This window comes from Brassica oleracea, chromosome C8, assembly GCF_000695525.1.
Source record: "Brassica oleracea var. oleracea cultivar TO1000 chromosome C8, BOL, whole genome shotgun sequence".
Classification (NCBI taxonomy): Eukaryota; Viridiplantae; Streptophyta; class Magnoliopsida; order Brassicales; family Brassicaceae; genus Brassica; species Brassica oleracea.
Genome location: NC_027755.1, coordinates 10,346,620 through 10,356,571, shown reverse-complemented (window position 1 = coordinate 10,356,571; position 9,952 = coordinate 10,346,620). Strand labels below are relative to the sequence as shown.

Genomic DNA, 9,952 nt, shown 5'->3' with positions numbered 1-9,952 from the left:
ACATATTTTTTATGAATCAAATTCGTGTGTAAATAGAGTAAGAGGGAGGATGAAGATATTGAGTGAATGAAGAGGAAGAGGAGTGCTTGTATTTATAGTTTAAATCCTGCCGACAGACCGAGGAAATTCCGACGGAATTCCGACGGAAAAGGCTAGTTCGTCGGAATTTCCTCGGAATTTTGTAAAATCTCCCAACGGCTCTCCAACGGCTATAATATTTCCACGGAATTCATCGGTTTTTTCCGAGGAAACACAAAATTTGGTTTTCTCGAGGAAATTCCTCGGGATATTACGAGAATTTCTTTTTCCGTCGGAATGTCCGTCAGAATATGGTTGTTTTCTTGTAGTGATATATGTATAGTTTTTCACTTACGATCTGCATACATATTCTTAGTTTTGATCCAGAAACATAAGAACATGTGGTCTGGATCTTAGCTTTGTTTTGATCGAAAAATAAGTCTGTTTCTTTTCGTCGGTGACACAAAACTGTTTGTTTGTTCCCGGAAAAGAAAACAGATACCTAATGGGGTTTTTGACACATCAAACAATTTTTTTTGAGCCCAAATAACGTTATACCTCAGCGCAAATCATAATCTTAATTTCATTTTCATTAATGAAAATTGTGATTATTATTTTCTTTAGAAAAATGATTTAAGAAAATATATTAGGGCAATTCTCTAAATTAGATCTTTTTAAGTTTTTGTCACAAAAATAGACCTCAAAAACTAAAATAACTAAAATAACATTTTTTATTTTGAAAATTTTAAAAAAAAATTAAAAAAAAATTGAATTCATATCCCCAAAACTCCACTTTTCAACTCTAAACCCTAAACTCTAAACCTTAAACCCTAAACCTAAAACCCTAAACCCTAAACTCCACCCCTTAACTCTAAACCCTAATGTCTAGATTAATTAACCCTAGAGGTATAAGTGTATATTCACTCTTTTGATAAAACATTTAAGTCTATTTTGGTCATTTTCATTTTTAAAGTCTATATTTGTGACAAAAAAATTTTTAGGTCTATCCTAGAGAATTTTCTCAATATTATATTATATATTGTTAAAAAAATATGTCTTCTTTATTTAGGTACAAACATAAAATTCACAATAATTATAGATATAGATTTTGTTTATAAAATCGTTAAAATTGATAGCATATTATCATTTACTAAACAATTAACATTTCAATATGTACTTTTAAAAAAAAAAAATAGAAGACTTAAAATGGAAAACAAATAAAAATTTATAAAAAAATAAAAATTAATATGGTGATACAACTGTATTACAAAATGGTTTTGCATCTTAAATATATGAGATGTTCATATAGAAAACAAAAATCAACATATATAAAAATACTTAACATCCGCACGGGCGTGCGGGTAAATCTCTAGTAATAATTAAAAAAGTTCTTTGTGTAAAGGACCCCAGTAAGTTTTTCTGACTTTTTCTATTTGGATTTGGAAATATATCACATCTCTATTGTGAAATCTATTGTTTCCTTTCATGTGTGGTTATAACATTTACGTGACTAAGAAAAACTATAAAGATCACCCTAGTCCCACACAGATACTTCAGATTTCAAACTTTGGATCTACTCTTGCGGTGTATTCAACTGATAGTTTTAGGTGAGTGTTATATAACCAAACTTCTTTAAGCACTGAGAGTTTCTCGTTCGAATTCACTCACGGCCGTTTGATTCAGTCATAGACGAAGAAAAAAGAGAGTCATCTTCGGAGCACGAGACTCAAGTATCCAACATCCGGTGGCATCTAGCAGAAGGTAGTTATGAATTTTAACTAGAAAAGAGAAAAAAAAAAGAAAAAGAGTAATGAGATGAAGTAATTGGAATGGTTGTTGGCTCAGGTGGTTTCGAGGAGTTCAAGCTGTTGGAGAGGCTTGGGGAAGGGAAAAAGGCAACTGCCGTTATAGGAGAGGTGGCGGATGAGCTGGGGACGGAGCTGGTAGTGATGAGCATGGAAGCCATCCACTCCAAGTTCATCGACGCCAATTTACTTGCTGAGTTCATCCCCTGCCCCGTCCTCCTCTTGCCCTTATGAATTATTATTATTATTAACCCATCCAAATCCTTAATCCAAATATTTACTGTCTTGTCTCTCCTCCTACGCTTCCTTGACTATTTCTCAATCCTTCTTTTCTTTTCATGTATTCTCCCTGGAAGAGACTAGAGAGAGTGTGTCGAAATGTGTAATGCACATCTTCTGTATGTTTTTATTATGATGGTTCTGTGTGTCCGTTGTGGTTGTTCTTCGCAAGCCATAGTCCGTCATAAATTAGTTTACTCACTCTAGTTATTAGGACAAAAGGTCTCCTTATAATGACAAATTTGCTGGCTGGCACGAATGTACACTGGAAGTTTGGTTTTGTATGATCAGATAATATATTTTAGGAGGGATTGACCAGCAACTGCCGTATGTCATTCTGGTTTCATCTTTATTTTGATTTGCATGTTACCTAGCTAGCCTTGTCGTCAATGCTTGTTTGGTTACCTACAGCCTTTTTCTCTTTTCAACATGCTAGCTACATAAGTATAATGCATGCTTCTGGAACTCCTCCCAGTTCCAGTCTCAACGCCAATGCTGGCCCGAGTGCTTCCAGTACCAGTAACGCTGCACCTTTGAACACAAGAGAGATCAGAATCACAGCCAAGGGAGCGGCTCTTACGGTTCAGGAACTAGCCAGTCCCGTAATTCTCAAAGGTATCGCGACAGCAGCTCTTACCCTCGTGGGGATGATGACACTGCAGATCTCTGCTAATGGGGCCACCATTAAAATGGCTAAACAGTAGATTGTGGAAATTAAGGTATTCTGATTAATGGATTCAAAATAAGATGAGAAGTAAAGTGATAGTCAGAAAGGCTAAATAGTAAATTGTGGATGAAATTTGTAGGATAAAGCATTAACTAGGAGGAGGCAAGGCGATTGGGACAAGTATTAGCAGAGAGGATCCATGGCAGAAGTGGAGGCGTTCCGTATCTCCTTCCTTTGCGTCGTGCGTGAATGTCAATAGAAGAGGAGGGAAAAGAGTTCTTGCCAAGGCCACCACCCTCTTTCTTCCACTGGTTTTATGCTTACATAGTATGTGTATATTATTTATGTACATAATAAGCTCGTAGTCATTCGAGCTTTGTTTTTCATATAAAATGAAAATGATATCATTATAATTATGTGTGCTGATAAGAATTCGTTCGTTCGCCCTAGAGAGAATATAGACAAGCAGCCGCCGCTCTCATCCCTCGACGCCGGTGAGGCCCATGGCCGCCGGCGTCGGGACCTCTGTTCCGTCTATGTCTGTTTAACGTCTTCTCATTTCGTCATCGTCATCTTAAGCTTCTGGACTCGTTCTCTCGTCGTCACTCACGCCGCTGCTTCCTTGGATCCTTGGAAGACTTCAGTCTTTGTTAATCCGTCAAATATTTAAGTTGATATCTTTTATTTACTGCAGACTAGAGTGATCAACTTTGTTCAGAAGGACTTTGGTGAAATGTTTCCACGAGGGGACTTTGATGTAGAGGACTCAGCTGAGGAGAACATAATGAAAGTCATGTTTAATGCGAAACCTAAATGGAAGTGGACCATTGATTGCAAGGAAGTCACCGATACTAACCCATTGTGAAGAAGGAAGTGAGTGCAGCGGAGATAGAGAGTGGTGTGACGGAAGAAAGTGGAAGACCTCAGAAGAAAGCTCGTAAAAAGGCTTATGTTGAGGCACGTGCAGAGGCTAGTAAAGTTCGTCATACAGAGGCTCGTTCACAGGCTTCTACAACTGTTGGTGGGATGACCAAAGAGCAGATTGAAAAAAAACTTCAGGGACATAGCTGATGCCATGAGGGATGAGTTTGAGATGTGTCTTAAGGAGATCAAGTTGCTGGGGGATATGGTGTAAGCTGTTGAGAAGAAGGTGGGAATCACCAAAAAGGGACTGCATCTAATGATCTTCAAATCACAACTTCAAGTCCGCCAAAACGTGTGCACGAACCCGGAGTTAGCACCAAAACCTCTCCCAAAATCACAGAGAAGAGATTCACTAGGCAAAGTGTTAGGAATAAGAACTGATGTGCTTTGTTACTTGTGTGTGCTTGGATGAACCATTGTATGTCAGAACATGTGTGCTTTGTTTCTTTTTTTTTCCTTCAAACAGCTATTCTATTACTCAAGGTTGAGGTGGTCTGAGAAACCAGACCGGAACAGAACAATTCCAATGTAGTATTTCTAGTGTGCTTGGAACTTTGCTTATGTATGGATTTTGTTTGATGTGTGAATTGGATCTTTGGTTAATATTTTATAAACCCATCTTGTACATCAAAATTGCAGAGTGAAAGTGTGAATGAGGCGAAAGCAGAACAGAATGACGCCCAAGAACCGAGTGGGTCCCCAAAACTGAGTTCCTCGAAAGAGCTGAGTCTTCTGTAGCAAATGAGCCAGAGGTGAAACCTTCAGAACTGAGTGGTTAACCTAGTGTTCTTGTATACGATAAACGAGTACCCACTGCTTCAGATTTACAGTAGGGGAAAACTAGAAGGCAGACAAAGAAGGATGTTGTTGTGGTATATGTCCGTGGAAAGAGTGAGCCAACAAGTAATCTTGCTGCCTCACAACAATCTCCTTTTAAGGGAAACATCACTGCCAAACTGATGATTCCAAACAAAAGGGTTGGCCAAGGTTATGATCCTTTTGCACCCGTTGACAAGAAGATGTCGAAAGTGATCACTGACTGGGTGAAACTTGATCCGTAAGTGAGAGAATATCCCATAATAGCTTGCTTTAGTCTTCAAAAAATGATTGTTTATCTATATTTTGTGTTTGCAGTTATTATAAAACACCTTTGAAAAAAACCACGTAGATGTCAAAGTCGGTTTTATCACATCATCCGAACCCCCTTAGCATGGCTAAACGACGGAGTAAGTCTTCTTCTATTTACTTACTAGTAAGTCTTTTGTTATGTCTTCTCTAGAAGACTTAACAGACGATATTAGGTGCATTAAGAGCTTCAAATTGGTTGTTCATGGTGGTTGGTGTATTGATGGCAATGGCAATCTTGTAAATATTTGAAGATGATGAGGTTGAGAGAGTAAAAATGCCATTTTCGAAAGAAAAAAATTTAGTAGCATTTTCGTGAATAATCTGAACTTGTTGGGTGAATATGGCAAATGAAATTTCAAAAAAAAAAATAACATAGGTTAGTTTTGTGGTTGACTTTTAGTTTTGAGTCAATTTTGCAAATAACCCTTAGTTTAAAACTATGAACAAATCGATAAACTCTCATTGGTGATTCAAGAAATGAGCAATAAATTTCAATATTTCATGGATGTGCTTGTGCATCAGGTAAACGTGAGTTTTGTATTTCTCTCTTTCTTATAATTCCTCAAAAGAGTTTAGAAGTTTTTCAACAAAATGACTCTTTTGTATTCCATGTCGTGTATCCTTAATGGTTATTCTTGAAACCCAAAATGACTCTTCTGAATTCCATTGAGTACCAAGATGATTATGAATTTCACAATTAGCAAATTTGTTAATATAAAAAAAACGTTTCTGTTCTCTTCTGCAAAATGTGTACCAAGATGATACATGACATGTATGTTGCTTAGAGTTGAAGTGGAGCGTAGGTCTGTTGTGGCAGTTGTTGGTAGAGACATATTCGAGGGAGAGAAGTGTTGAAAAGTAAACTTGTTTTTGGATCACAATATTGAGATAATAATTTACTAATCATGTGTTGGTCCAAACTTAACAAGTTTTAGAAATATTTTCCATCTTCTTAGAATAATTATCTAGATATCTTCAGAGAATTATCTAGATAATTAAAATAAAATAACTTAAATATTTTGTTAAAGTTTCTAGATTGTAATTAAACATTGAGATATTTTGTAATTTGGAGGTTATAAATATTTTCTCTCATCTCATTTTTAATCAAATCCTCTCTACTAACACAAATTTCCTTTTCATGAAAATATTTATCTTCAAACATTTAAACACTTTTTCCATCTCTATTAAAGTTCCTCATTCCACCAAAAAGAACTGAATCGCAAGACTTACCTAAACGCAAAGCAAAAAGAGTTTTGGATGAGGACAATAAAGTGTTAAATACCATTTCATGAAAGTTAACTTTTTTTTAGAAGTTTCAGTATTGTGTCTTCTTCAACATCATTTGGTTTGATTAAGAATGTTGAAGTTTATTTATTACACAGTAATGGTCTTTTTGGTGTAAATGCTAAAATTTTCTACCAATTTTTATTTGGACAGAAATTACATGACAAACTAGTTGTGGAATCTTTTTTATGAAAACAACTGAACAACAACGAAAAAACGAAATAAAAATACAACAAAATACAAGAATAAACTTTGACAAGTGATGCCAAAGTCATATACAAATAGCGCTCATTGTCTATGATCGCTACCAATAGCCCTCATTGTTTTGTTTTTTTTTTTCATTTTTTTTATTTTTTATAGCCCTCATTGTTGTGTTCGCTAAGTTGCCACGAACTTTAATAGAATTGGCCGCTCTCATAACATACCGGACCTACATTTCCTCACGAACAACACTTTTGATAACCTGAAAATTTAGCGCACACAACCTATATCACTGAGACGAGTCTTGCGGATGCATTCAGAGTAAATGCCTCAGCCTGGTCAAAACTGGAGGTTTCAGACAAGGAAAAGGTGTATGTCCGGGCTCCACCCATCTAGCCAAAATCTTTTCCGCAGAGTTAGCTAGTCCGTGCTACCGCTCGAACCATCCACTCATCCATCAATTTCCACCGCTGAAGACAGAGTTGCTGCTCAAACCAAACGTTGATTGACTGATATACTTCTTCTTGACTAGATCACGCCGAGCTCTCCTGCAAGTTCTGCTCCTGTAACGTTGAAGCGCAAGTGAAGTACAAAGCTACAATAAATATAGATGGAGCTCTTGTCAATTAATAAAGTAAGTAATTTATCTCTTATAGATGTCAGACATATGTCTTTGTTAATCATTATTACATGTTGGATTATGTTAAAAATACTAATAAACTTCCTTCTGTTTTATAAACCTATAAAAGCCTACAAAACTTAAAATACTAAATGTAACCAAATGATGTAGAAAAGATGTTTTATAAACTTTAAATACCAAAAATTAAAGGTTGTAACTGGATTACCTATTTTTGGAATGAAATATTATAGAATGATCAATTCTATTAATTCCATAATTTTTTATTATTTAACCCGAATTGAATGAAATGATCATTTCAACAATTCCACAACAAAAAAAAAACTAAACAAAATACAAAGCAAAACATTCCATAACAATTTTGTTTATTTATTTTTCTATTAAATTCAATTCATCTTATTCCATTAAGCGTTATCCATTTATTTCTATTAAGTTTATTAGTGCCAAAGAGTTTGGATGAGTACATAAAAAGTTAAAAAAATAACATTTTACACGATAAGTAATACTTTTTAAATATTTATACTCTAGGTTTTGAACTTCACTTTCTAAAATCATTCATATTAGTGTTAGTGGTCAACCATGGCCAATCATGGTGTTATACCTAATAAACAAAACCTAAAAGTATGATGTTTGTAATTTAGTTCAGAATCTAGATATATGATAATCATAAACTTTATATTGACAATTTAAGGTCAATATATTATGAGTTTAAAGACGTTAAAATATGACGATGGCAGACATACTTTTTCATCAAAACGGTTGCAGTGACTGCAAAAGGAAATAGTTTAGAAGACATTTTTTGCAGTCAATCGTGGTCTGTACATATATGTAATACAATCAGACCACACGTTATTATAATAGATGCTAGCCTAAGACTATATAATAATAGTTGCATCTTTCATGACCTAATTTGTAAGGAACTTATTTTATATATTTAGATTTTAATATTAGGTAAACATAGCATGAAAATGTCCTAATACACGTTAGATTGCACGTCTAATGTATAATATCACTCGTTTTTGAGATGTGTACCAGTATTCGGATGACAGCTTTGCTCTTAATGAAAGGTAAAACATTATGAAGAAAATTAGTGGGGAAAACGTTAGTAGTATATAACAAGGTAATATATACATTTATTATTTAAGAATGTTTTTGTTTAATTAAATTGATTCAAAATATTTCATCCAAATTAATGTGACGCTGAATGAGTTGTCTATAATCACATAAAGGAAAGAAAAAAATCAAGTGAAAAAGTAAACCAATCCCGCTTGAAAGAGTTTATTCTACTCATAATCCTCAAAGATTCAACATTACACTTTATTAACACAAAAGCCAAGCAAAGAACCCAACAACCCAACCATCACAACAAAGAACAAATCCACTTTTTCAAAACGCGAATATATATAAATACATTTTTGTCAACATATAAAAATGTATACGTTCACAAATAGATATTTCTCTGCAATTGTAGAGTAAGCCTCAAGGAAGTTTTCCCTCTCTGGGAACTTTAGGACAAAGCAATGGAAGTTCAAGAACAAGATACCCGGAAAAAGCGACCCCAGCTATCTCCCATTTTCATATTCATAGTTTTTCTTGGTCTCGCCGCGTTTTTCCTTTGTCTCGCGTCTGAGTTTCAGAAGGCTAAGGTGGACAGTTATGCCCAATACTTGTTTCCCAAGTTATCGATTTTATGTTCTAAGAACACAAGAATCTGGTAATTATTTTGTTTTTTTTTATTTCAGGGGAAATATCTGAAATGGGATGGAGAATCATGTTATCTACCCGAAAGTCAAGCGTTCAGGTTTGGAACCGCGGCTCTGGTCTGTGTTTCGGTTGGTCAGATCATCGGGAATGTTGTGATTTGTAAGGGTTTCTTGAAAACAAACAAAAAGGAAACGGCGCCGTTTCGTGTATTTCTTCTGTTGTTTTCTTGGTGAGAAATACTTATATTATTAAATCAGATTAACGAATAAAAACGAATCAATTTTTAACTGTATGTGATTGTATTTCTTTAATTGAAGGGTTAATTTTGCGGTTGCGGCTATGTTGATAATCATTGGTGCAAGCATGAACAGAGAACAGAAATACGGCAAAGGGTGGCTAAACGGTGAGTGTTACCTTGTGAAAGACGGTCTGTTCGCATCATCCGGCGTTCTGTGCGTTTCAGCACTGGGTGCAGTTCTTGGAGCGTTTGCATCCAACGTCAAATCATCATTACAGGTTGACACTCAAAACAAAATTCTTACCCACAATGTGTAATAATTCTATTTTTTTTCCTGCCCCTTGTAACTTTGAGAGTTAACTTGAAATCAAAGAAATACGATCAGATATGACAATACGATATTCATTAGATCGGTCGGTAGTTTAAGTGTTACATATGATTTTTTATGTGCCCATATAATTTTTGTTTATTTTTCGCGTTTATGATCGTGTTTACATCAGTATATCATTTTAATATATACTTGTATATATATAAAGACCAGAAGTAGTTTCAAACATCTTAATCCGTATTTATGTTTATAAATTGCAAATGCTATTCAATAATTTTTGTTTTGTTTGTTTTTGACATGTTTTGAACGGACATTCACACATGTGTAGCCTACACACAAGGCTCTAGCGTGAGAATCCGCGTTTACTAAAAAAAATGTGCGTTTTCACTTTTGTGGCCAACCGAAACGTGTTTTGGCGAGAACAGTGAAATAAAGAGTGATGTTGACAGTGCGTCTAGTGTGATGGAGACTGACCATCTTCTAATTTAAATTGATACCACTAGGCCAAATGGGCAGTACCTCCAAAGCAACAGAAACACGTCTCGACCGCAATGTATAATTGAAAGAATAAACAGCTAAATATCGTTTTCTTGTTCTTTAAGCAATCATTTCTTGCCCTTGGTGACAAAAAGAAAGTTATTAGGTTACATCACTTCAAAATGTTTCAGGATATGCACACACTTTATTAGCTGCAGTTTCAGATTTAATGATTACAAATGAAATGATGATAGAAACTCCC

The 9,952-nt window shown here is 35.0% G+C and overlaps 2 protein-coding genes and 1 long non-coding RNA gene across 5 annotated transcripts in view; 2 read left to right on the top strand and 1 right to left on the bottom strand.

Moving 5' to 3' along the window:
• The window catches only part of LOC106310302, an 8,721-nt gene extending 8,180 nt beyond the window's left edge, over nt 1-541 (bottom strand). Inside the window, exon 1 of one of the 2 annotated variants that reach the window (XR_001263750.1) lies at nt 374-541. This is a non-coding gene — a long non-coding RNA (uncharacterized LOC106310302). The remainder of the gene's footprint in view (nt 1-373) is intronic. The other variant, XR_001263751.1, reaches the window with a different exon arrangement.
• Nucleotides 542-1,503: 962 nt separating this feature from the next.
• LOC106308625 lies at nt 1,504-2,262 on the top strand. Its single transcript, XM_013745765.1, has 3 exons — nt 1,504-1,602; nt 1,665-1,779; nt 1,864-2,262. Exons 1-3 carry the CDS (start codon nt 1,504-1,506, stop codon nt 2,055-2,057), a joined length of 408 nt encoding a protein of 135 aa, XP_013601219.1. The 3' UTR covers nt 2,058-2,262.
• A 4,159-nt stretch (nt 2,263-6,421) lies between these two features.
• Nucleotides 6,422-9,883, top strand: LOC106310213. Of its 2 annotated transcripts, none has more exons than XM_013747444.1 (4): nt 6,422-6,940; nt 8,415-8,589; nt 8,686-8,876; nt 8,965-9,420. In XM_013747444.1, exons 2-4 carry the CDS (start codon nt 8,464-8,466, stop codon nt 9,200-9,202), a joined length of 555 nt encoding a protein of 184 aa, XP_013602898.1. In that variant the 5' UTR covers nt 6,422-6,940; nt 8,415-8,463; the 3' UTR covers nt 9,203-9,420. The 2 variants fall into 2 exon arrangements, with proteins under 2 accessions (XP_013602898.1, XP_013602899.1); XM_013747445.1 differs by lacking the exon at nt 6,422-6,940 and adding an exon at nt 9,542-9,883 and having other exon boundaries at nt 8,148-8,589; nt 8,965-9,163.
• The last annotated feature ends 69 nt before the right edge of the window (nt 9,884-9,952 follow it).

Excerpts from the sequence above, each read along its gene's own strand:
- LOC106310213 (XM_013747444.1), top strand. The coding sequence starts at position 8,464 with ATGGAAGTTCAAGAACAAGATACCCGGAAAAAGCGACCCCAGCTATCT. Across the intron at positions 8,590-8,685 it reads CTGAGTTTCAGAAGGCTAAG|GGGAAATATCTGAAATGGGA; the intron begins GTGGACAGTTAT and ends TTTTTATTTCAG. Across the intron at positions 8,877-8,964 it reads TTTCTTCTGTTGTTTTCTTG|GGTTAATTTTGCGGTTGCGG; the intron begins GTGAGAAATACT and ends CTTTAATTGAAG.
- LOC106308625 (XM_013745765.1), top strand. The coding sequence starts at position 1,504 with ATGTGTGGTTATAACATTTACGTGACTAAGAAAAACTATAAAGATCAC. Across the intron at positions 1,603-1,664 it reads ACTTTGGATCTACTCTTGCG|TTTCTCGTTCGAATTCACTC; the intron begins GTGTATTCAACT and ends AAGCACTGAGAG. Across the intron at positions 1,780-1,863 it reads CCGGTGGCATCTAGCAGAAG|GTGGTTTCGAGGAGTTCAAG; the intron begins GTAGTTATGAAT and ends TTGTTGGCTCAG.